At 40.2% G+C, this 26769-nt stretch overlaps 1 protein-coding gene across 2 annotated transcripts; it reads right to left on the reverse strand.

The window, feature by feature from the left end:
- Positions 1 to 427: 427 nt before the first annotated feature.
- Positions 428 to 25945, reverse strand: pxk (PX domain containing serine/threonine kinase). Of its 2 annotated transcripts, XM_005749479.2 has the most exons (19): positions 25700 to 25945; positions 21547 to 21597; positions 20206 to 20253; positions 17230 to 17416; positions 15727 to 15804; positions 14874 to 14947; positions 14024 to 14098; positions 13640 to 13744; positions 12778 to 12879; positions 12499 to 12660; positions 12158 to 12275; positions 11943 to 12021; positions 10739 to 10787; positions 10568 to 10645; positions 9458 to 9544; positions 9238 to 9301; positions 8947 to 9006; positions 7676 to 7704; positions 4215 to 4267 (listed from the first exon to the last, which is right to left on the reverse strand). In XM_005749479.2, exons 1-18 carry the CDS (start codon positions 25799 to 25801, stop codon positions 7688 to 7690), a joined length of 1536 nt encoding a protein of 511 aa, XP_005749536.1. In that variant the 5' UTR covers positions 25802 to 25945; the 3' UTR covers positions 4215 to 4267; positions 7676 to 7687. The 2 variants fall into 2 exon arrangements, with proteins under 2 accessions (XP_005749535.1, XP_005749536.1); XM_005749478.1 differs by lacking the exon at positions 7676 to 7704 and having other exon boundaries at positions 428 to 4267.
- Between the last annotated feature and the right edge of the window lie 824 nt (positions 25946 to 26769).

Raw genomic sequence — 26769 nt, forward strand, 5'->3', positions numbered from 1 at the left:
TGGACTCAAACAAGAAAAATATTATATATTCATACATTTTATATGCAGGGCCAATATTGGGTTTTTAGCAATGTTATGGTCTGCTTACCTACCTCATCAGTTTATTTCCAAACAGAAGCAGATGGGAAGGGCCAAACATTCAGGTCAGTTGGAGACACGTGCGCTCAGTTGATCCTCTATAAAACCTACCCTTCCTCTGTGTTCAGGGAACTCTTCTTTGTCAGGCAGCTCTGGCTACATCACTACTCTTTATGCTTCCACCTTTGCAACCTCATCACTTATCTTTTAGTTTCCTGTAAGAATCCCTCCCTGAGCAAACCTTTAAATTTGTTGATAAGCTTCCATATAAGATGTCACATCATGCCTTTTCCATCTTCAACTGTTCATCACAACTGTAACAAACATGTGGAAATAAACAGGAAACTGGTTTTTTTCCCCAAATGTTTATTCATTTGATACAAGTATTATTTATCACAGCAGGGATGCCAAATCCATTTCATGTTTGCTGATGATGAGGGGGTCCTCTTGCAGCTGCATTAATACACTCCTCAGGAGATTAGAGAGAATTCGCTGCCTTGGATTATTTTTATTAACAAACATCCCTGTGGACCGGGCTTCCACCCCTCTAAAGTGCTGCAGAGACACATTCTGGTTAAACATAATGACCATTCACACTGGGCTGATTGCACTGAATGATGAAAGTAAATTATTTGAGCATTGAGCTGTCATCGAAGGGCTAAAAACTTGGTTTTTAAAGAGTCCTTAGGTTACAGGATTCACCTGAGCTCCAGATTCAGCCACCAACGCTTCAGCACACAAGTTGGGTGATCAGGAATAAATCACCACAGGTGGCCACAGTTTGTCGCACACAGTGGGTCCTGTCTGCCCTGTGGTGACAGCTGTAAACGTTGCACGTAATTTAAAGGCATAATTATTCACCTGTTGTGTTTTCTGTTGCAGATTTACAAGGTTTTACCACAAATCTGTCCAGTAAATTGAAATCAGGTTGTAGCCCTGTTAGTTTAACTCAGCACAGGGCCAGTCAGTCTGCCTCTTTTGAATCAAATATGCAAAAAATTTTGTTTTGTATCATCAGCAGACTTAGACTTAAAAAAAGCTGATGACCTTCATGATGATTGGACAGAAATGGATCTAAAGCACAGAACTTATCGGCCAAGAATTTTGAAAAGTAGTGAGTCAGCATTATCTGCTCTGAAATGCTTTCTTTCACTGCAGACTGAATATTTTTGGGTTTTCTGCTGTCAGAAAGAACAAATAATCTGATAACATCATGACTCAGTAATGCTTAATAATTATACAGACACGTGGACTATTGCTAATTGCTAACCAGTCTAAGCCACATGCTGAAGCGTTGGCATACTACCATACACAAACCGATGAGCTCCATGTGACATACTGTCATGTACAATAACAAAAAAACATTCAGATTTCTTTAGGCACTATCACCCAAATGGGTATGGCACAATAAAAACAAACAAAAGTCTGGACACAAACATTAAAACAGAGGAAAAAACAAATGTTAAAGAATCAAAATCAGATATCAGGGTCTGAAGTTAATCCTGAAGGCGAGCTGAGCTCTATGGGGCTGCACTTCATCCACAAAACTTTAGTGCTGAATGTTATTTGTGTTTAATGTTACACAGCACTGCATGCTTGGAAAGAAACAGTTATATGAGCAAGAATAATCTTCCCAAATACACTCAGGTCAATAATGAACCGGTTACATATCTAAAGCCTTGGTTCAAACTTCCATAGTTTGTGGCATTAGGTTAACTATTCCCAGAAGTACATGTAATGTTGTAATGTTGATGTCAAAGCATTATCTGTAGTTTACTTGTGAATGGAAGGATTATTAGAAATGATCTGGACTCTGGTCAGTGACGTGAAGAGACTGATGGACCAAAATAAAAGCAGGTAAAAAAAAAATTGAGGATTTACTTGAGGTCAGGAGAAAATGTGATGTGAGATTAATTTAAGACCCTGCACACAATCAGAAGCCGAGCTGCTCGTCGCTGTGCATCCAAGTTGCTCTGATGCGGGGCAGTAGAGACGCAATGATGTACGATAAACCTCAACAGCAGGCGGCTAATTTTAAATTCATGCTGCACTAAAATGAGAGACTGTGAGGATACCAGGTGAGAGCATTAATGTTATTGTTCATTTCCCTTTAATCCAACTGTAGTGCAGAGCTAAGGAGAATTCTGGGAAACTGTTTTCATCAACTGTGAGTGAAAGGAGCTGGGATGCACACAATCACACCTTACTTCCTCACACAGATGTTACTTGCTTCACGCACAGCGCCTAAATTTATTAGTCCACCTCCTAGCATAAGGTTTATGCCCCAGCTGCATAAGTAATCAGTATTGGTAATTAACAAATTTGTTCTTTTATTCATTTCTGTAGCAGAATGTGCAAGTTTTTGAATCAAAATATTTCTAATAATAAAAAAAACAACTTGTTTTTGTTATCCATGAATTTGAAAATTTACTGTTTTACAAGAACAAAATTAAAGCATGATATATTTTGATTAAGATGCCAAATTAGAGTCATTTACATGTATTTCTGAACAGAAAAGCTTGTGGTTGAATGCTGATTGATTTATTTCTGACTTCCACTCACAGCACTCCGGAGTGCCGGCTCACATTTGGCTGTAAAAAGATGAATTCAGTTTGCCTCATAAATAATGATATAGCTCTGATTTAATGTTTTTTCTTTTATAACAGGTGGTCTAATAAATTTATTAAACACTGTACATCACATCTCCCTCCATTATACTTTTCCCACCTCTTATTTCTGGGGGGGTTATTTCTCCTAAACCTCTCATTGCCCCCTCATGCCATCATCAAATAAGTGTGCACAAACAGCTGGATGAAAACACACGTAGTGTAGTTTGTAGCTTCCTATTCATTTAGCTGCTCTTCGTTTTGTGCTCTGCCTCGTGCAAAATATTGCGCCAGTTTGGTCCAAAAGAAGGGGGAAAAAAAGGAGATAAAGATGTTCAGAATCAATCTAAACTGGGATTGTTTCATGCTTAAAGAGCTCGTGAGAGAGAGGGTACAGTCTGAAGAACTGTGGAGACAACTGGGGGAAATGCAATGCAGAGAAACAGACCAATGAGCAGAGCGCCGGTTAAACCTCCACTGTTTTGTGCTGCAACAAACACTTTTGCTCTCCAGTCATTTCTGTCTGTAATTTCAATGTGATGTTTGATACTCAACTGAAAAATATCTGCAGATCAATAAGAAGCAAATAAACTTTTTTTCTGCTTTCAAACTCTCAAACCAGGAAGTTGACTTTTTCTTGAACAATGCACTGCATTGGTATTTTGTTTTAATTCAATACACGGCATGACGATGAGTTAATTACAGACAGAGACGACATGTAGGTGTGTTTTGCAGCTCAGTTGTGAGGAAACTCAGCCTGAATCATCTGTTCAGAGATGATTTAAAAGGAAAGTTTGGTCTACTCCATACTCAGGACTGGTGAAGCACTCTGACACCATGGAAGTACTGAAATTAAGAGTCCTATATCCACAAAATGCAACTTCACCATCGAGCAGGGGGCAGGAATCCGTGGTTGCTCCACAATTTCTTCTCACACATTTTTAAGTGCTACTTTTACAAGCACAAAGAACAAAAATTAAGCCAGCTGGCTGTCCGCAGATCAGCCAGAAGAAAAGCTCACCCGATTCAGTTTCCCGGTTTTTATCCGTTGTCTGTCTTTTAAGGACAAAGTAACCAGAAAAGACAAAACCTTAAGGTGCCTAAGATTGTCCAGCATGTTTCAAAGAGCAAACAGGGGTCGCCATTTTACCCCACCTGTCCTCGAGTCTCTCCAACCACAGCAATACATTAAAAGTTAAAAAAAAAAAAGCAGGAGGGGGGGAAAAAGCAGAAACAGCAATAAAAACAAAAAATTGTACTTGGATCTTTTGTTAGTGATTTTTTCACATCTTGGGGGAGGACCTTCACCACAGTGCAGAACTGGTGTGTCGGTCATGTTGCCATATTGAGGACAGATTGTGTCAGTGGACGTGGTCAGACGATGGGTTTGCTGCGGTCGATGGTATCGGCTTTCTTCAGTTTGCCCTTACTGAAGCTCTGGATGGAGCTCAGCAAGGCGGCACGGCCTACTCCCGCTCCATTAGAGGAGGACAGAGGAGGAGGAGGAGGACAGGAGGATGAGTCCTGTAAGGGGGGAGGAGGTGGCGGTGGAGGAGGTGGAGGGGCAGGAGCAGTGTGGGATCCTGGGTACGAGACAAGCATAAACAGGAGGAAGTGTTAGAGGAAAAACAAAGGTTTCAGGGAATATTCCTCTGCAGCTGATTGCACAAAGATGCTCTGGAATCTGGTTCTGATCTGAAGTAACCTGGAAAACTTTATGGATCTAAAAGAACTTGTAACGCTAAACAAGGATGATCATGTTTCACCTAATTATTTCCACATGAACACTAACCTGCCCACTGTCAGTTTTAATGGAGACACTTAACACTGGCAGAAAGTAAACCAGTTCCACAAAGAAACACAGTAAGACTGAAGTTTGGGTATCCACCACTTTGTACTCATTTGATAATTTATAGTCATTTTGCTAATTTCTAATAAGCAAAAGAAAATTTTCAATTGAGTCATCTGGAGGTACAAATGTATTTATTTTTTTTGTAAACTGGGACAAATGTTTAGTACCAAAGGGATTTTTGATATTTATGGTCACTTAACTGGCCTGTATCTGTTCACATTTTGGTTATTCATTTCTCTTTAAAGTTTATCCATGAATCATTGGATTAGTTTGATACTTAAGGAAACCTTTTATAATCGTTGCCACCTTTGAAGCATAATTTAGGTCTTTCTAAGTGTGTGATTACAAAAGACATCACTAGGAAGAATTAATCTCTGCACTGAATCTAAAATATACATACCTATGTGTCACAAATGGAACACATGCCTCACAGCTCTAATTTATACCCGTTAATACATAACTTCTATCACATAAATGCATTTCATGTACTTTATTTAGATATTGTCTTGATGATATTTTATGTGTCTAAAGAAAAGATGGGCGCTGTTTCCAGAGAGACTTTATCTTTGTGAAAGCAGCAATCTCAAATATCACTATGACCAGGCTGAACTCAATCCATCATCAATTTCAATGGAACAACTCTCAATTCCTGACACTACTCGGACATGTTTTCTCCAAATACTTGTGAGAAACACAGTCTAGTGGTTCTTAAAATTAATACACATGTAGTTAGTGCGGTCTCTTTTGTCCTTTTCTCTATACAAACGGCTCCAGTTAGAGCAGCACTCACGAACTTCAGTACCAGCTTCTATCAGAATGAAATCAGAGTTCTAGAATGTTCAGCTGAAGTTCCAGAACCTCCAACTTCATCCACAGCAACAGAATTCCAAGCTCTCTCTGATTGGATGACTCTTACAGCAGTGCATTCTGGGACTTTTTGGCCTCATATTCCTTTGTTTCCTGAACATTGAACTGATGGTGAATTGAACTCAAACCCGTTACGCCTCTTACAGCTGCGCCATTCTGCATCCCCAAGCTCCGTGAAAGTCAGGGATTACAGGCAAAGAAGCAAAATGCTGGGAAGCGTTAACATGTGGGTAAAGCGGAGGCCAATAGCCGCGACTGGAGTTCGCCAACTCCACAGTGAATAATCCATGACATAATGAAAGGACATCCATCAGTCTGACAGATGGCAGCCGACCTGGAGAAACCGTTCTGTGCACTCAGGGTGTTTGGGGATGATTGATGATTTTTTAAACATAAAAATCCAACTGTAATAATTTAGCGAGTGCAGAACCTTTTGTGGCGACTGATTTTTCTCCAGGATAGCTGTGTGACAAGATCACTTTCATTACGTTTGGCAACCACAGTGACCTTCAGGGATTTTTCATGTAATATTCAGATGACTCTTCTGTTAACGTCCACAGCTACACTCTCAGTGAGACCACATTTCACGGTTAAATCGACAAATTTGAACTGAAATCTGTGACCTCATGTTGTGCACCCGATTTAAGTGTCACATTGTTTCAGTTATTAGGTTTTGTAAAGGTTTGTTACTGTAATGAGCTGGAATGTTTAAAGTTAAGTTGTTTGTTTGTTTTTTAAAATTAATCACAAAATCATACAGTTTACATCAGTTTCAATGACACCTGTCATCACTGACAATGCCACCTCCTACAGACTGCGTCTGACCAACTGACAACAAGTTTGTACAATAAACAGTATTATAAAAAAAAACAAAAAAAAACACAACAACAACAACAATAATAATACTAAAATTTTTTTTAAAAATTAATAATTAAAACCATGCTGCCACAGTGGCACCCATTGTTTTAGTCTGGTTACGAAGGCTTGAGCTGATTCTCATTCATTTTGGTGTTTAGAAGCCAGAGGTGACAAGTAAAGGAAGATGATGGTTCTTTCTGACTATTATGATCATCACAATTTACAACATGGACTTCATGTTTTATTCAGTATGACCCGAGACTACCAATTGAATCCATTAACTCCTCAACAAAGAGCCATTTTCCCCATATACATCCATACAGCTGCCCTTTTTTTTTTGCAACCACACAAATCGCCGCCTGCTGGCCTTGACAGGTTTAAGGGTCTTCAGCAGTGACTTGACCTTTCAGACCGTCTGTGGTTTGGAGAAACCTCAAGCCCCTCTGAACAGTTATTTACTTGGTTTAAATAAAACTGATGAGATGTTTTTATTGCTGGGCCTAAAGAAAGGTTTTGGCCAGTTATATATGCATATTAAAAACACCCATTTAATCCAAAAGTTAGTTTCTTTAAGATTGCTGTGGACGAAGAATTATCTGAATATGTAATAAAAATAAAAAATAAAAACAAAAGATACAGAAAAACCTTAAATAAAATGAGTTTTTTGTGATCTGCAGAAGAGCTGTGTAAGGCAGGGAGGAAAAGCTATGGGGGTAAAATGAAAAGACATTTCACAGCTAATGGCACAGAGAAAATTCAACTAATACCACCTCACAAAGTGTTGGAATGATGATGATGGAAAAAAGAAAAAAAAAGTGTCACCTCACCCTAACCAAATAACCATCAGACAAAACAAACAGACAGACAGACAGACATGCTCTACCAGACTGACCAGGCAAAGCTGACCAATCACAATCTGAAAACAGCCGGTCTAAGTCAGGAAGGAGTTTGACCGCCTGTGATGTTTGGAAATCATTGCAGATTGTGAGTTTTTTGTTTTTTTTTAAAGATGTGCGTACACCCCCATTAACAAGTTCTTTCATTCTTCATTCCAGGACTCAAACCTATGAGAGCGAGATTAGCCAATAAGACACAGTGATTACATAAACTCAGTTTGGCAGTTTGGTTTGAAATGATCAAACGCTGCTGATGTTTCTGAATCAAAGACTATTTGACAGCGTAAAAAAAAAAAAAAAAGATAAAGGATTAATGGACATGAGTATAAAAGTCTGATTACAAATAGACCAAACAGTTTAAATCAATCTCTTTCCTTCATTAGCGGCCTTCATAAATGTGACCAGGTCTTATAACGAGGAACTGGGGTATACAACAGCTTTAAAAAAAACAAAAAAAACAAAAAAACAAAAACACTGGAGACCTTCATCATCATTGACATCAGAATCTTTTACTTTACCCAAAGACACGGTCAGAATGGAGCATGCTCTACAGTGGAGACAGCACAGGAAGGAGAGAGAGAAGGAGATGACAGTTATCTGTTCAGTGGACCAATCAGCATTTACACAGTATCACCAGGACGAGGAGAAGGGAGAGGAAAGCAGAGAGGAGACACTAACAGCAGGGAAGGAAGCTGGTGTTGACTTTGTGTCAGCAGGTTTTGTAAGTTGGTGACATTTTATATTTTTCTTGCTGCTCTATATGATGTACAGTTTACAGATGTATGTCTTGAACCAAGTTTAGATTAAATATATTGCAGAGAAATCTAGATGGCATAAAGCACCAGCGCTTTGGTATTAAGTAGTAAAAAAAAAAGAAAAAAAAAAAAGCACAATCTGTGTGCCAAGTTTAGAAATGGAGAATACCAAAGGCTATGACCATCTTCTGAATACAGTCTATGGTTTGTACCAAAATTAAAGAAACTTCCTCAAAGTGTTTGAAGGTATTATGGTTTTCTTTTGTCTGCCTGTCCATCCCATTTTCTTTCAAACGAGGCTGAAGTATTAAAACTACAGTAAAATACTAAAACAAAAGGCGCAAGAGAAAGGATGGATGAAAAGCTTAACCACCTTGATAACAGAGTTTTAGGCGTGGCTGTGTTGACTGACAGGTGCTCTGACACAGGAAGTTATAGCAGATCAGCTTCTGCTGAACTTATTTCAAGTCATTATAAACTAACCCTCTTCATTGTGTGTGTTGCTGGTGCCGTTTGTGTGAAACAGACCATCCCAGAAGCTTGTGGTTCAGTTTTCAGATGATGAAACTGTGGCTACATCAATGTTTCATACCACTGGGGATGGACCGACACACAGCACGTAGATTTTTCTTTTTTTTAAACAGTAAGAAAAATACAAAATTTTGGCAGATTTAAAGTTTAAAATATGAAATGAAACATCCAGGTTTGCCACCCTGCATTCACCTACCTAGAGACAAAACAAAGTCAATAAGATGTACTACTACTGCAGAGACAGATACCTGCCTGAAAACCACACGATGAGAGAAGAGGTGAAGAGACAGAGACAGACATTTCAAGTTAATGATTAGTCTTTATAATCAAACACGCAAATTTCAGATGAAAACTGTTATTGATGTGAGTCACAGCACAGCCCTGGCAGGTTCTCGTCACAGGGGGGCCCGACAGTCTGTCTGACAATGTCCAAAACAAAGAGACAAGCGGGAGAAAAGCAGGCAGTTAAAGTGACAGCTGTAAAGACAGTCTGACCGACGTACCTGTGGTTGATGGGGGAGTGGGGGAGGAGGGGCATGTGGGCGGGGAACTAGCTCCAGAACCTGAAGACGGGACAAAGAAACCCCTTTAATCATCTTTAACTTGAGAGTGACCCTTAAACTTTAACATCTCCTGGCATGTTAGAGGTTAGATGGTCTCTTTAACAGTAACAGATGAAAGCTGCATGTGCCATCACAGCCAGCCTCACATACTCTGTCCTAAATTCCTGATCTCATTAACAGATGGCGGCGGCGCTCGTGTGCCAAGAAATGCCTCTAACAGCAGCGACCTACCAGAGGTATTGTTATTTCGGACCGAGACATCTTCTTCATTTTCATAAGCTGAATGTCTGGACTTCTGCAAAGATAAAAACATAGCTGTGTGTTTAATTCTGGAACGATCTGTAGGCTGTGTATATCAAATGTATTTCACTTCAGACAGAAAACAACAACAACCCGTTTTCATCACAGAGGAGGTGTTAAACTTTAATTAGAGCTGCTGGTGCGTGCTGACCTTCCTCGCCAGGATCTTTCTCTTCTTCTTCTCCTCCTCTGAGCAGTGATGAGACTGAGCTCTGGTCAACCTCCTGTGTTGGTGCAGCTGCAATCAGACAGTCATACAGAAAGTTATTTTCAACATCAAGAAATTTCTCATAAAAACTGGCCACCCTGTAACACTGCACTTAGACGTGCTCGTAGTTCTGTGTATCCTGTATTTCTGACGCTGAATATTCTTGAACAAATTAAGCAAATAACACCAGAATAAATTTGTTTTTCTGGGTCACCCGAGAGTTTTGAGTCTTGACTGTATATAATAGATGGACATAGCCAACATTACATCATCCACTGGCAAAACCTTAGAAGCCTCAAGCATTTGAACATCAACTTGTGTTCATTTAGACTTGAAGCTAGCGACTCTATAAACTCATCAGGAAAAAAAAAAAGATCCCCCCCTGCTGGCTGTTAGAAATAGTGCAGGTTTGAGACATTAAAGCATCTGTAAGCCGCATCCATCTTTAATATACAGTCTATAGCCATAAACTGATTTCACCTTATTTGTTTCACACAGAAAGTCCAAAATGTTTACAGTGATTTAAGAGACACCAGGTGTATGATTCATGTCACAACATGTCAGCCTACTAGCTGAACTTTACTAACAATGCTGCTCACACAGCTTTTTACCCCATGTTCTTCTCTTCTGGTGAAATCCAGCCTGGATGACTGTGACCAAACTGATCAAGAACAGATTCACACTTTTTCAGGTCTCTCTTAAATCTTTCCTCTTACTCATACTGGTCATACTTTCCTGTGTGCTTTTAATGCAAGTGGGGGAAAATACAGAGTCTTTGTTCCCGTAACAGTCTGTGTTAATCAAATCAAGGCAAGTTTCTACAAAGTTGCTGTCTTAAGCTTAAAACTTCCTCTTTTTGTGTTTACCGACAGAGTGGACAGACTTGGAAATATTCTACCTACATTATCAAGGATAATGGGAAATACAGTGAAGTGGAGCATTAAGCCTGAGCTAAACCGCAAAAGTAAAAAAAAAGAAAGAAAAAGAAACAAACAGCAATGCAGAAAAATTATTGCTCAAGTACTGTGGGAGGACAGAAGAATGTTGACCCACCAGTCTCTGCTCCTCTAGCAGCCTTTTCTCCAGGCTCTCCTTTGCTGCTTTCAGTGCTTCCTTCAGCCTGCCGGGGACCTGGAGGAGGATATTTAAGATATTATTTGTTTTTATTCTTCATCTTTGTTGTTGAACAAACTCACGGCAATAACGTCAAACTAAACCTCTCACCTTAATCTGGAGCTTTTCTGAACGTTGAAGCTGGACATCGCTGAAAAGCCTGGAAAACAAAAACTTTGGCTCAGAAAAATAAACCTTACACTTCTCTTTATTCAGCTTCTATGTGACTGTCTGCCGCTCATAAACACAAAATTGAACAGGCAGTGGCTGAGGCTTTAGCTCTCACAGACAAAGCTGTGTACCCGATGCAGCCACATGAGGATGTCCTCCTCTCACTGACATCATACAGAGCCAGGAGCAGAACCGGAATGTCAGTGATGCAGTAGCTCACCCAGTTCACAATCCCTGACTATTCAAAGGCTATTGTAATGTGTGAAGTACAAAAACACAGCACAACACTTCGTTGTCACTAGTTGGCTGTATTGCAAAAACTAATGATATTAAAATCTACTGAGAAGTAAAAGAGGGTGAAACAGACAGCACAAATTAATCTCATCCAAATGTTGTAAGCGGGACAAACAGACAGTGGCCATTACATGAGCTCATCAGTCCTTCAGGCAGTCAAGGTAAAACAGTCTTAAACTGAGTGTTTATAGCAGCCTGACATCTGAACCTTTGTCTCACAGGGATTATTTGAACATATGCTTACCTCATTATCTAAAAATAAATAAATAAAAGGCATTAAAAGCCATGTATCACACAATCTGTATAAGAGCCTTATAAAGTGTTCTTTTCATCCTCTCCACTGTAGGTTTGTTTCACACAGAAAAAGCATAACTGAATTAGGAGTAATTTAGCTGGAAAGTCCTCTCCCACTCATGTGCAAATGTCACAGTGCCAAAGAGGGCAGGCTTGCATGCTTTTGAGGACCCTGAGAACTATACCAGCTTTGGCCCTTGACAAGTTTAACAATGTCAACAAGTCAGAGACAAGAAGCCAGATGAAGGAAGGCCCTGGTTCTCTGGGCTGATGGTGGGGAAACAAGACTGTAAGACAACCTCATTTTACAGAAACTGAAACAAGGTCATCTGTCCGCAGACAAACTGCTGATTTATGTGAATCTTTACATTTGGCAGATTTCTGCAGCTATGATGGAGAGAACGTGCATTTACAGTCCTTTTTTGGGTTTGTGTAGACATAACTTTAAAAAATAAATAAATAAAAAAGCTCCTATGTGCACTTGTGGGATAACAAAGACTCCCCGAGGGCTTTCAAGCTGTGTTTTACTTTCAAAAATAAAAAGAGGTGAACTCACGGCGTCTGCATGAGTGCCGACACTGTTGGCATCCCGCTTTTACAGGCTTCTGTGGACAGAATGGACTGCAGCACCGACACTGAAAAATAAACCATCAAAGATCAGCAACAATAAAACTGCAATTGCTCCATTTAGACATTCGGTCTCTACATATTAAAATACAGGATGCGTGTGTGTGTGTGTGTGTGTGTGTGCGTGTGTGTGTATTTACAGACCCACAGCTGTGGAGGGGGCAGGGGGGTACTGCTCGATGGGCACGCTGTCTGGCGGTCGGCCGTACGTCATCTCGTACAGTAAATGTCCAAAGCAGAAGACATCAATGCTCTCTGTGGTCTGCCGTAAACACACAAACAGTTTCTGTCTCTCAAACCGTCAAACAACAGTTTGTGGATCATCTGGCACACTTGGTTTATTTAGTCTCTCAGTTCTTAATAAATCATTTCAGAGGTCACACTAACTACATCAATGATAAAAAGAATCTCTGTGTTTAGGTTTAGGTCTTATTTTAGCCTCAACTAATCAGGCTAATCCAAACTGAGTCAGTGTGTGCACATACGTTCATTTTCCTGAACTGGGTGAAGGCAGGTCGCAGTGCAGAGGGAACTCCCAGCATGCCGTTCTCCACGTCCATCAGTCGACACACGCCGTCATCGACAAGAACGTTAGACGTGTGCAGGTGACCAAAAAATATACCAGCGTCATGGAGGAGCTTTAGTCCCTGGATATAAACACAGAGATAGTCACACAGTGTATGTATATATATGTATGTGTGCATACATATGTGTGTGTGTATATGTGACTGTGTATGTGTGACTGTGTATGTGTGTGTCTGTACCTCCAAAATCTGTCGGCCGTACAGCTTTATGTGTGGGAGCTCGAGGCCCTGACTCTTCTTTGGATTGCAGTACTTCTTCAGGTAACTCTCCCTGGGCTTCACCTGGACAAAGGAAGATTTTTGCTTGAACTACTTTTGACCAACTTGACAAACACAGCTTGATCAAGCCTATTTTAAGGAAACACACCAATGCAACGCATACAGGAATCCTTCCTCATGCAATAAAAGTCCCATAATGCAACCCATGTGTTCCAATATGATGAATGCTATTCTGTAAAAAGCACACCAGCGATGTTTTATTTTAAATTTAACAACTGATGCTGCTCAGCTATGGCTTCATATCACATAGGGAGACATTTAGGAGTGTTTAGTCTACTCAGGGTGTTTAAATCAGTTTCTCCATGTCGTTCCTACGTCTGACTTCCTGCCTCCCTCACCTGTTGCGTGGAGCTTGACACAGCTTCTGCAAAAAGTAGACCCAACGCTACTTTAAGCACAACTGACAGGAGTTGTCTTGAGTAGGGCGGAGGCAAGTCAGGTGTTATTCCCGGCACAATTTTAATGCAGGCAGAATCTGACAAAACTGCATTTTTTTGACTTTGGTAGAGGGATTATGGTTAATAATTGTTAATATTTAATAACTGCTAGCAGTGCTTTGTCTTTTGTTGGTTTTACACATTGTAGTTTGACTTACTGGGAAAATATGAATAGTGCAAAAAAACTATAAACCATGTGCATATAGAAATAAGTGGTTCCATCAACTGTGACTCATGAAATTAGGCTGAAATTTCAGGGCGCCTCTCTTTGGTTCAGATGCTGTTTGACTATCTGAAAGTTTGACTGGAGCACACAGACTGTTTACCTTACAGATGTGGTCTCTCAGAGAGCCCTTCTCACTGAACGGCCGGATGAGCAGCGCTGAAGACTCACTGGTGCTAGAGAACAACAGTGGACAGAGATATGGGATCTGTCGAGGAAGAGGAGTTTAATCACTTACAGGCTATAAATGGAAACATATGCAACTCTGATCAGGTGTTTGTCTGTTATACCATTTATAGTGAAGTCAACTTTGCCATTTATGTGCAAAGCTGGCTAGCTTTAGCTGGATTGTCAGTTGACAATTCATCAGAATGAACAGTTTCTAAATTGATCTAACAAATTAAGGTACATGATCACGTCACTAGCTAGCTCTGATGTCACAGATTGCTTTGTCTAATTCTTGGACAAATATGTGGTGCGTACGTACAGACAGGCTGGTCAACAGCTTTATGGCTGACTGCAGGTCTTTGTCTGACAGGAGCTTATCAGGACCCAGGTCCACCTACACACACACACACACACACACACACACGTTACCCCACCCTGCTGGGTGATACTATAACATCACCTAATTTTATTGAATCATTTGATGTCTTCTGAGCTTTTGAGGGAAGAAATGTCACTTAATAGTCACATTTTTACCAAAAAAGTCTTATGTAAAAGAGCAAAGTTTTTCTTGTTTCCACATATTTTTGCTAAACTCTTGAAAACTGTTTCTGTGCACTGTCTTCTGAACTCTGCCAGTATCTTATAAAACAAAATATTTTGGTGATTACAGCATGTGCCATCTAATGTAGATTATTTGAATAATGCATTTCTGACATTCTTGCCATCAGTTTGGAGGCTGAGACACTGAAATATGAAGGATTTAACTCACGAGTCATAAATCAGAGTTTCCAGAAGTCAAGAGCTGTAAAGTCACCTTAGCAGACTTACAAACACAGAGAGATGTGACAATCTTCATCTCTCCAAAAAGCTTTTAAAATGTAATTTATGGTAAAGTTAGCAAACTTTTAAACCAGTTTTCATTTGATTTGATTGGCAATTCTATACATGCAGCTTTACATGCAGTTAACCATTAAAATAAATATTTATGATAAGTGCTTCTACAATATAACTCATCAAACAAGAGCCCGCAAGAGCTCCAAAGCCTTTCAAGTTGTCTGAAGTGAAGAGGCTTTTGGCAAAAGATGATATTTAGCCACCATTTATATTTAATCAATATTTTTTAACTCATCATTTTTCATTGTCACAGGAATTCTTTCTGTTTTACTCACCCAGCTCAGCAGGTACCTCTCTTTGGTCTGCTCTTTGTTTTTGACTAAAAAATATTTCTTTCTGATCCTCCAGCCTGGAGAAAAAAAAAAACAAAAGCACACAAACAGAAAACAGCGCCTCACTTTAACTGTAACTCAGCCAATAAGAGTCCAACATTTAGTCTAATATACTGCAGGCACCTTCACGGGCTTCCTCTCACGAATAAAACACTGAATTCATATCCAGCTTTACGCTCTCATAGGCTGCACAGATTTTGTTGCTTCAGTCTTAACTGACTGGTTTGGCCGGTCACCGTTAGCAGAACAACGCTTTTAGCTTCTGTGCCACCCCCTAAAATTCCTCCAGCTTCTTAGCAGTTAGCATTTTCTCATAATTACATTTGCAGCTGTAAAGGCTAAAGCGATCAAGTCAATTTAAAAAACAACAAGGGTGCACCGTAGTGCTGTACAATCAAAAATGAATAAAACAGGTGAAAATACAGAAAAACAAAACAAGAAAAAAAAATACAAAAGAAACATGTCAGTCCTCAATTACACTGAGCTTACTCCCTATTTATCAAAAAATAAATTAAATGAATGACTAAAATTTATTCAAATAATGGCTGACACAAACCCATAGTCACTGCATTTGAATCTAAAAGAAAAAGTGTAGGAGGATTAACATAAATTGACAATAACAGATGTCAGCAGCTGGATGGAAGGTCTGAACAAACACCACCAACCCCTCCATGATCATCTTAATTAGAAAGGAAAACAACGCTCTAAACACTGCAGTCACAGCACTCTGTTCACTAATGTTTTATAACTGAATCAGTCCGATTTCTTTTTAACATGTCATGTGACTTAAACTTACCCATGTCTCTGAGAGGCTCCAGGACCTCCCACTTTGGGTCTGACCTGAAGAACATGGAGACCTGCTGCAGGGCAATTTCTGAGAGAAAGAGAGCCACACAGTACACTTTAATGAAACTAAAGTCTCCTTAAATTACATTCTCTCTGAGTATGGGCTCACAGCAGCTGCAAGTATGAGTTCTCAGACTACAGCCGTTGTGGGAAATATACCAAAACAAACAAATCTTCATATGAGGAGTCAGAAAATAAACTGGGAAGAGACCCATGACAAATTTGCTTCCTTTTACTTCTGAACTCATATATAATTTTGATGTCAACTACAGCTGTGTAAAGTTCTGCATCTTGCAGGATTGCAATCTAGATGTGCCATTCAGTGTTTAGTTCCTGCTGCAGTGTTTCCAGAACCTCATACCGTAGTGATCATACACACACTGTGAAAACACCAGCCACATCGACACAGCTGCCCAAATACTGTACATGACAGTTGCTCCTAACAGTCCGTTTAATGTCATCTGCTTCCTGGTATATCAGAAAGTGGGAATGATGAGCAGATGACACGACAGCTCTCACAACTAAGACAAATCTGATATGAACCCTGCTCACTGGAGCTCATAAAGCTTTAAATGTGTCTTATTATTTGTATTCGTTTTTTTACGTGCATGACCCCTAAGCTAATACTGACGCGTTACATCATCTTGGGTTTATCGTTTTTGTGTTTCTGGCTTTTCTGGTGGTCGCTGGGCGGGAGAACTCAGAATCTGATGATTTCTGAATCTTCAAAAGAAATCAACAATGACAGAAAATTGTTTCATATGCAATAAATAACCAATCGTTATGAATCATGAACGGCTGTATTGTAAAGTAACGGATGTTGCTTCACTCACTGTGTGTTGCTGATCTTATCACATTAACTGCACGATGACTAAAGTTAAAAAACAACAACAAAAAAAAACAGCAACATGTCTCATATTTCGTCTCTTTTGAGTCACTCTGTCGCACCAAAGTCAGAATATGTTCAAAACTACAAAAATGTATCTGTCACAAGACCCTTTCATGCATCTCCAAACCAAACCGACATGATTGCACCTTTAAGTCCCATCAGTCACATTTTAGAAACCAACCTTACTTTTGTAGTTCATACCTGCATATGAAAACAAAATAATAAAATAGTCATATTTTTTTAATATACTGTCTTATTTTCTGTTTCTGTTCTGTTGCTTAACCCTGGGTCCTAATGGGACCATATGCAGCTAAACACCATCAAACAGGTGAGATAAAGGCTGTGTAGCATGTTTGTTGTTGGTGGCCAAAGAGCTTTTGCGAGCTGTTTTCTGTCTACAGCTAAACATGAATCATCTTCTGGCATCAAATCAGCTGAAACCGTTTCAAGTTTTATTCGAGAGGAGGTGGCTAACAGGATCATTTAGGAATGTGTCCCAAACATCCACTGAATCGCCAAGCTTACGGACATGTGTGAAATCCAGTAAACGGAGAGCAAGCAAACCTGTGTAGTTGGCAGAGTAGTTGTTGGGGTCCAGAAACTTCTTGACTGGGAGGGAGCTGCAAAGCAGAGGATGCTGGGTAATTGTGTCCAGATAAGTTTGCAGTCCTCTCTGCCTTTCTGCAATGAACTCCCGGTCCATGTTTCCAATGAGCTTCTTAGGAGGGAGAGGGAGGGTGATGCCGCACACCTGAAGAGGAGGACAGAGAAAAGGATTCATATTTTTATCAACAGGCTTAAACAGATGTTTTTTCTGTATATTGGAACACTACATGAAAGAAAATCACAGTCACTGTGTTTTCCACAGTTCTTCTGCATGCTGACTGAAGACTGGGGGCTGATGGGACGTCAAGGTCAGAGTGAGACCGATGGAGAGGAAACGAGCATGCAGAGCCTCAGCAGAAAAACGTTTAACTTCCTGTTATCCAGGAAATATATGTTTTTACTCTGAGACAAGTAACAATCATATCTTCAGCAGTCAGATACAACCCAGCTCCACTGACTGTTACATTCAGGAAGACATGATAACTGACTGATAAAGTGTTTAGTGTTATTATTAGATAGAAATGATCTTCTCCTCAGTCTATGTTCCTGTCAGGTAGAAAGCTTTGAAATGCAAACTTCCTCTATGCGCCAATATTTGCTGCTCATGTTCTTATATGTATTGCATCACTGTATATTGCAACATAGAAATATGCAGAGCCAAAAAAGCAACCACAACATAATCTGATCAGCAGAAGCTTTGCAGACTGAGCACACTGTGGTTTCCCGAATTTAAGCATTGTTCTACTTTCTCTGAAAATGGAGGAACACTAGATTACAGAAACATTTAACGTAAATTTTACATCCATAAAACCCACTTACTGTATGTGTTTGCACTTCCACTATTGTCCATTGCTTTTATTTCCTCCCTGTGTGTAGTTGTGGACTGCAGACCTGTAGCATTTTGTCTCTGTATACTTTCTAAAATTAAGACTTCAGCTGCACATTAATAACAATGAATCAGTGCAGAGATGACTGCCGGCCTCTTATACCACCAGCCGAGCCTTCAGGCAAATGTAAACAGAGTTTTGAACCCGACGTAACCAACCGTCTCTGAGCTTTCACATACAGGAAGAAGATTGGGCAACACTGTTTTAGTGGCTGTATGAGTGTCTAAAGGCACTTGTAGTCTCTCACATATTACTGCTGCTCATTTCCACAGCTGACTACTGTGAGCTACAGTGGGGCAAAAAAGTATTTAGTCAGCCACCGATTGTGCAAGTTCCCCCACCTAAAATGATGACAGAGGTCAGTAATTTGCACCAGAGGTACACTTCAACTGTGAGAGACAGAATGTGAAAAAAAAATCCATGAATTCACATGGTAGGATTTGTGAAGAATTTATTGGTAAATCAGGGTGGAAAATAAGTATTTGGTCAATAACAAAAATACAACTCAATACTTTGTAACATAACCTTTGTTGGCAATAACAGAGGTCAAACGTTTACTATAGGTCTTTACCAGGTTTGCACACACAGTAGCTGGTATTTTGGCCCATTCCTCCATGCAGATCTTCTCGAGAGCAGTGATGTTTTGGGGCTGTCGCCGAGCAACACGGACTTTCAACTCCCGCCACAGATTTTCTATGGGGTTGAGGTCTGGAGACTGGCTAGGCCACTCCAGGACTTTCAAATGCTTCTTACGGAGCCACTCCTTTGTTGCCCGGGCGGTGTGTTTTGGATCATTGTCATGTTGGAAGACCCAGCCTCGTTTCATCTTCAAAGTTCTCACTGATGGAAGGAGGTTTTGGCTCAAAATCTCACATTCATTCTGTCCTTAACACGGATCAGTCGTCCTGTCCCCTTGGCAGAAAAACAGCCCCATAGCATGATGTTTCCACCCCCATGCTTCACAGTAGGTATGGTGTTCTTGGGATGCAACTCAGTATTCTTCTTCCTCCAAACACGACGAGTTGAGTTTATACCAAAAAGTTCTACTTTGGTTTCATCTGACCACATGACATTCTCCCAATCCTCTGCTGTATCATCCATGTGCTCTCTGGCAAACTTCAGACGGGCCTGGACATGCACTGGCTTCAGCAGCGGAACACGTCTGGCACTGCGGGATTTGATTCCCTGCCGTTGTAGTGTGTTACTGATGGTGACCTTTGTTACTTTGGTCCCAGCTCTCTGCAGGTCATTCACCAGGTCCCCCCGTGTGGTTCTGGGATCTTTGCTCACCGTTCTCATGATCATTTTGACCCCACGGGATGAGATCTTGCGTGGAGCCCCAGATCGAGGGAGATTATCAGTGGTCTTGTATGTCTTCCATTTTCTGATGATTGCTCCCACAGTTGATTTTTTCACACCAAGCTGCTTGCCTATTGTAGATTCACTCTTCCCAGTCTGGTGCAGGTCTACAATACTTTTCCTGGTGTCCTTCGAAAGCTCTTTGGTCTTGGCCATGGCGGAGTTTGGAGTCTGACTGTTTGAGGCTGTGGACAGGTGTCTTTTATACAGATGATGAGTTCAAACAGGTGCCATTCATACAGGTAACGAGTGGGGGACAGAAAAGCTTCTTACAGAAGACGTTACAGGTCTGTGAGAGCCAGAGATTTTCCTTGTTTGAGGTGACCAAATACTTATTTTCCACCCTGATTTACCAATAAATTCTTTACAAATCCTACCATGTGGATTCATGGATTTTTTTTTCACATTCTGTCTCTCACAGTTGAAGTGTACCTCTGGTGCAAATTACTGACCTCTGTCATCATTTTAAGTGGGGGAACTTGCACAATCGGTGGCTGACTAAATACTTTTTTGCCCCACTGTATGTGATGTCTCCAAGTGTGTCGTTTCCACGACGTTCATGCGAGCAGCATAACGAATTCAATGTTCAAACTGCTCAAACGTCAATGAAACGATCTACATACCGAGTCAGTCTCTGAAACACAGTGATACTTCATTCGCTGTCATGCAGTTCGTGACTGGAACTCACCATCAGGCTGTTGTTAAGAACGTCAAAGTCACTGTAACGTCGAATCACCTGCAACAAACACACACACACACACACACCTGTCAGGACTGCAGCGTTACAGGTCATTAAGATTCTTTAAACGTCGACTTTGAAGGCAAAATGTGAGGTGAGCATATGTATCCTGCCTTCTTTAAAGTTCCTCCAAGTTGCACAGCTTAACACTAAAAACATTTTGGGTGGATATTTCCAGCAAGCTCTGAATTAAAATCATAAAAAGAAAACTGAACTAATGATAAACAAAGGATGTTTTTAGAACTCCCTTTTTAACAGGAAGAGAGCTTCAGTAGATCCAGTCGGGCAGGAAAGAGAAGACAGAAGAGTAGCACAGAAAGAACCAAATCAGGAGTATAAAGAGGTGTTCGGTGCATCACATGAAGTTCCCCCAGCAGTCTGAGCCTATAGCAGCGTACCTAAAGGATGCTCCAAGGTCACCTGATCCAGCCAAACTATCAGCTTTTTCAGAAGGAAAGTAAGAAAGAATCAAAACTAGGAGCGGGTTCCAAAGAAAGGGGGCCTTACTAGCTGAAGGCTCTGCCTCCCATTCTACTTTTAAATACTCTAGGAACCACAAGCAAACCAGAAGTCTGAGAGCAAATGCAAATGCTCTCCTGGGATAATAAGATACTTTGAGGTCTTTAAGAGATATAGGATCTGATTAGTCAACACTTCGTATGTGAGAAGGATTTTAAATTCATATCTAGATTTAACAGGGAGCCAAAGAAGAGAAGCCAGTGTGGGAGAAATATGCTCTCTCTTTATAGTCGCTGGATCAGCTGGAGGCTTTCCAGGAAGATTTTAAAGGAACACGATAATAAAAAAATTACTGCAATTCAGCCTAGAGTTAACAAACGTATGCAAAATGAGGTTTTCTTTGTCACTCTGAGACGGGATGTTTTTCTTTTTTTTCAATTTTGTACACATGACACAGCAGTCCTACAAGTTTGTTTAAGGCATGGGTTAAAGTAAATATCCGGCCCAAGATGACTTGAGGTTCCTCACAGCATTACTGTGCTGATATGTTTTATGTTTATCAGGAGACAGCACACAGGCAGGGGAGTATAGCAACAATTACTTCTGTTCTAAATCACATTTGTTTTACTTCAATTTTCTGCTAAAGACTAAAACAGATGCATCAGCAAACAGAGAGAAAAAAATGCACAGAAACAAATAAAAACCAGGATGAAACAGCAAACGCAATCTACACGTTTGTGAGGGCAGCTGTAGTACAGTATGTGCCTACTGTGGATGTTGGGCCACTGATTCTCCAGGTGACCAATTTGAGGTTGTTATAAGAAGATTTACCTGCCAGCTGTTGTCTAAAGACACACCCCTCTGGACTCGGATGATGTACTCCTGAGAGACAGAGAAAAAATAGAAAATAGAACCATTGTTTTATTATATAGTGTAATTGTGTAATTTAAAACAAAAAGCCGAGCTGAGAATAAGGTTTCACTTGGATTAAATTTAACCTTTTAGAGTCACTAAAAAGAAGAAAGCAAGAAAGAAGGATGCAAGAATTCAAAATTAATGGATAGATGATAGATGGAGGAAGAAAGGAAAGAAAGATGGAAAAGGGGAGGGAAGGAAGGAAGGAAGGAAGGAAGGAAGGAAAAGAAAGAAGCAAGGCAGGGAGGTGGATGGATGGAAAACAAATAACAATTGAAAGAAAGAAGGATAGATGGAAGAGAGGAAGGCAGGAAGGGAAAAATAAGGAAAGAAAGATGGATGTGCATGGAAAGGTGAAGGTTGGTTGGAAGGAAGGAAGGGAGGGGATTGGTTAGGATAGTATAGATGGATGGCCAGGTGAAGAGTGAATGTGAAAAACAAAGGTTTCCACCAAAGCCAAATTGGAAGCAGGATAATGATTTTAATGAGGTTTCATGTTTTAACGATCAAAACTGTTACTAAAATCCACTCACTTGCACAAATGTAGTAAACAGTAAATAAAAATTAATAAAAACACTTAAAGAAAACAAAATTGAACTACAAAACAAACAACTCTTGCAGCGAGGCCAGCTGCGCGGGAAAGGCACCGTTAAAGGAGTTCACACATGTTGGGTGAATCCCCTTTCTGTTTCATTTCCACATAAATGATCCACATCAGAGGATCTGCCTGCGCATGCCATCCTTGTCACAGATCTTTGCAATGAAGCTGCTGAGCAAAATATTTTCTCGACCGTCAGAAACGATGGACGCGAATATGAAAACGTGTAAACCCTGCATTTTCCCCTCTTTAATCCTCTCAGTCCACTCACCGTCTATTTCAAGCTTTCAGAGGTTCAGATTTCTGCTGTAATCGTGCAATCAATCATGTGAGCCGAGCAGCTTCATAAACAGCTAAAGGCCTAAAATCACCGCCGTCCAGCTGATGTTTGTTAATACATTTTGGAGCTTCAGGCCACTAAACTCAGCTCCTCTTTCACCTTTTGAACTGCTGTCTTTTTATCTCTTCTTAAAACCTTTCGTTTCATAAAGTAAAGTCACTCACATGAGGTCCACTGAGGTGGCCAGACCGATGACTTTTATACACAACTGCTACAAAACCAAATGTGTTTTCTTAGTCGATGTCTTTATAAAATGTTTTATATTCAGTGACGTGTACAGCTTCCAAATGTGTATATCTTAGAAACCAGTCAGGATGAATGTGAACTTCCTGTTCTTGCCTAGCAAATATTGTGTTTATACTAGTTTTCTGAGATATTACATGGATACGTTTCAAAAGGCTGAACTTTTACTTTTTTACTGTTTCCGTTCACTTTCGTTTTTGTTGCTCATATTGTATAACAAAACAAGGTGATGTTGAATTATATCACAAATCTTCGTCCAAAGCGAAAATAAGACGAAAGTAAGTTTTCAGATCACCGTTGAAGAACAAACAAACACATGTCATTCGCATTAGCAGAAGTAAGATGATGAAAGGAGGAAATACCCTAAAAGAAAACTGACATTTCTCATTATTCAACAGCTGCACTGAATTATAATTTGTGCACTGAACCATTGTAGCGACCTTGACTTGATTTATTCGGGCTATGATGTTTGCAGATGACACTGTGATCTATAGTGAGAGGGGGAAGCAGGTGAAAGAGAGTCTGGAGAGGTGGAGGTATGCATTAAAGAAAAGAGGAATGAAAGCCAGTAGAAGGTGGATGAGTTTACTATCATCCACACAAAAGGTGAAGCAGAGAGTGCAAGCAGGGTGGAGTTGGTGAAGATAAGTGTCAAGGGTAATTTGTGACAAAAAGACAGCAGCAAGAGAGAAAGGGACGGTTTTAAGATCTCCTATGATGTGTGGTTTGGAGATGAAGCCACTGAGAAAAAGAGAGGAAGTAGAGCTTTCGGAACCAAAGTTTAAGATGCTCAGATTTTCAATGAGAGGGACAGAGGAACAAGGATGGACAGGAGTAGAAAAAAGGACAGAAATAGGTACTGCCAGAGGGGCAGCTCAGGTTGAAGTAAAAGAAGAGCACGGAGAATATTCGTGGATGCAGTGAAAGAGGACATCCAGAGGGATGACAGATGAGCATTTTTAGCCATTAGATTTTTGTTAATCTAATGGCCAAAAATAACAATAAAACGAATACACTCCTTTTAAGGGTGTTAACACAACACTGCGCCTGTTGTATTCGCAGACCAATAATGCCTAATCACCCCAAAATTTTATCCAGCTGTTATGAAATTTTACAGCAAGTCTTTAAATTCCCCAAATCTTCGAATTAAGGTTGTTACCACATTAGAATTTCACCTGCACATTACCTGCCAGAAGAGCTCACCATAATCAAATTATTCACATATCCACAGAAGAGTGAAAACTTTGTTTATGAGGTGATTTGTCTCTTTTTTGCCCTAATGAATTACACTCAGAGTAGTGAATGGAGGTGGAGAGAGTGAGTCTATAACAGCAGATGTAAAAAACAACAACAGTTGCACTGACTGGATTGTGTCAGGTGCTGTAACACCTGCCAAATGAGACCATAAACCTCCATAGTGCACACTGACACTTTATGATGTGCATCATAAACATGATTTAAATAATTAAATTAAAACAGAACCCTGCATCTAATGGCTTCTTCCCATTGCATGCACTCCTGTAATGCAGTGTTGGAAACATCACTGTAAACGAAACCCCGTGAGAGACTCAAGCCCATCAGTGTTTGTTTCTGTGTAGTCAGCTGTTTGTAATTGGTGATAGAGCAGAATGACTAGCAGTACTTTACTGCCTGAGCACAGTGCAGTAACCAGAGGCCTGTCCTCTCAGAGCTGCATTAATTCTGGAGCTGCTTACATGTTGGGAAACTCTGGAAAGGTCTTGTGACAGTTCTGGCATCACACAAAGAGCAAAACATAGCTTTAAACGCACAGAGAACTGCTTATTTTTGTTTATTCTCACTGTGGGCTGAAGAATGAGGGAAAACAATAGCCCCGTGGATTAACAGATATAAATAAATACGTGGAAACAGGACGTTAATGATTAATACTCACATCCAGCTGTATTAGTGCCTTCAGTGGAAGACATGATTCTGTTTTACAGTGCTGACATTAGCGTGCTAAGCTAACTAGCTAGCTCAGCTGATCGCAGCCGGACTGTCAACAACAAACAGGCTGCCATTGCACCCATTATCGGACAACCGCGACAGTTCAACGACACCAAGTTTACTTTATTCACCAACGCTTCTCATTGTAACGCTGCACATTTTGCTATAACGTAACATGGGCATTGCTTTTTGCCTCTAAATCTTTGGCCTTTAACGCCATCAGACACCGCCCGAACTCCAATGAAAAATCCGATTTTACAGTTTCTGTGGATTTCAGCAGTTGCTTAATAATAATCACACATTTTATCAGCTTACATATACACAGACCAACGCTCACTTTGATCTGCTTTAGTTAACTTGTCAAAAATCACATTTTTGTTTTTCAGCACTAAAAAATATGCAGCTGAAGAAAATAACTACAGAATATAGTTGAGTTGTTTTCTCAGAGTGACTGCATGCCAAATATTAAATTAGCCCATTAAGAACAAAAAAAACAAAAACAAACCATCAGCCAACGAGTGTTGCTGTTTCAACAATAATCTAAAAACGCAAAATATTTTAAAGGACTTTGGTATATAATGAAAAACGGGGACTCTGAAAGCGATCCTTGCGGGGCAACCAGTGTCAGTGCTCCACTGTAATCAGCAGAAAAGCTTACCGAAAATCAGTGACAGCAACAGTCTGGGAAACTACACTAAAACGAAACTAGTCTTGTCCAGCGTGTCCGATAATTGAACTAGCCACATAGCCATCGACTTAAAAACGCCTCCTTGTAAGAAAAAAAATAAATCCCGAAAACTAATATTTTTCGCCACAGCAGCACCAATGAGTGAGTCATGCTGAGGAAACATTAACAACGATTTTACGGTTGAAGCCGCGGGCTGTCAGCGGTGAACCGGCGGGGATTTTCGGTTAACACTTACCGTGTGGGACTGCAGATTCTGGCTGGCTTCGATCATCGCCGTCAGGGGCACTGTATCGTCTAGTAGCAGGCTGCCGGGGGCCGGCTTCTCCAGGAAAGACATCCTGGAGGGTTAGCGGTGGAAGTCCTATCTGATGTCAGTCTGTCAACGCGGGGAAGACGAACTGCGGAAACCCGAGAGAAGACAACCAGCGAGTCGATAGCCTAGCTTGGATATGCCGTAACCAGGAAGCGCAGCTCGGAGCAAACGTCACGCAGATTCCCCGTTTTAATTGGATATCGAGAAACCCCGTAAAGAAGCTTTGTCGCCATCTGCTGGTTTGGAGGAGAATGGTTTCTCAAACTATTTCCAAATGATAGTTGTTATTTTGTGTACTTAGAATTACTAACAAAATTTTGGTCAAAATTTATCTAAACAATTATGTTTGTTTTTTCTTTCATTTCTTCTTTAAGCATTTTTATTTGTTATTAGTCATATACACATTCATTCAACCAATTTTTTTTTTAATTTGCCTTTAAATTAGTTAGTCTAAAATGTCAAAAAAAAAAAATGAATATCAGGTTGAAGGATAGAGATAAATCAAATAAATAAAGTAATGGAAATAAAATAAAAATCTACAGCCATCTGTGTGAAATAAACAATATTTAAACTAAACCATAAATGAAAAAAATTAAGTCAGACACTTACAAAAAAAAAAAGATTTGTGCCTTTGAAAAATTATTTAATCAGATTTAACTATGACCACTTGATTAGAGTTTAGTTTAGAAATGCTTTAAATAGTGCTCTGCCAGTGTACACTCACTAGCCAGTTTTTAGGTACACGTTCAACTGGTTGTTAATATAATTATCTAATAAGCCAGGTAGGCATGTAGACATTGACAAGACAACCAGCTGAAGTTCAAACTGAGCCTCAGAATGAGTTGAAGATTTAAGTGACTATGAAGGTGGCATGGTTGTTAGTGTCAGACAGGCTGGTGTTCTCACAAACTGGTGATCTGCTTGGACCTTTCTGTACAACCATCCAAGCATTTCTCAGTGGGTGAAAATGTCTAGTTGAAGTCAGAGGAGAA

The sequence above is a fragment of the Pundamilia nyererei genome, unplaced genomic scaffold, assembly GCF_000239375.1.
Source record: "Pundamilia nyererei isolate P.nyererei 1_Seehausen unplaced genomic scaffold, PunNye1.0 scaffold00246, whole genome shotgun sequence".
In the NCBI taxonomy this organism is placed as follows: domain Eukaryota; kingdom Metazoa; phylum Chordata; class Actinopteri; order Cichliformes; family Cichlidae; genus Pundamilia; species Pundamilia nyererei.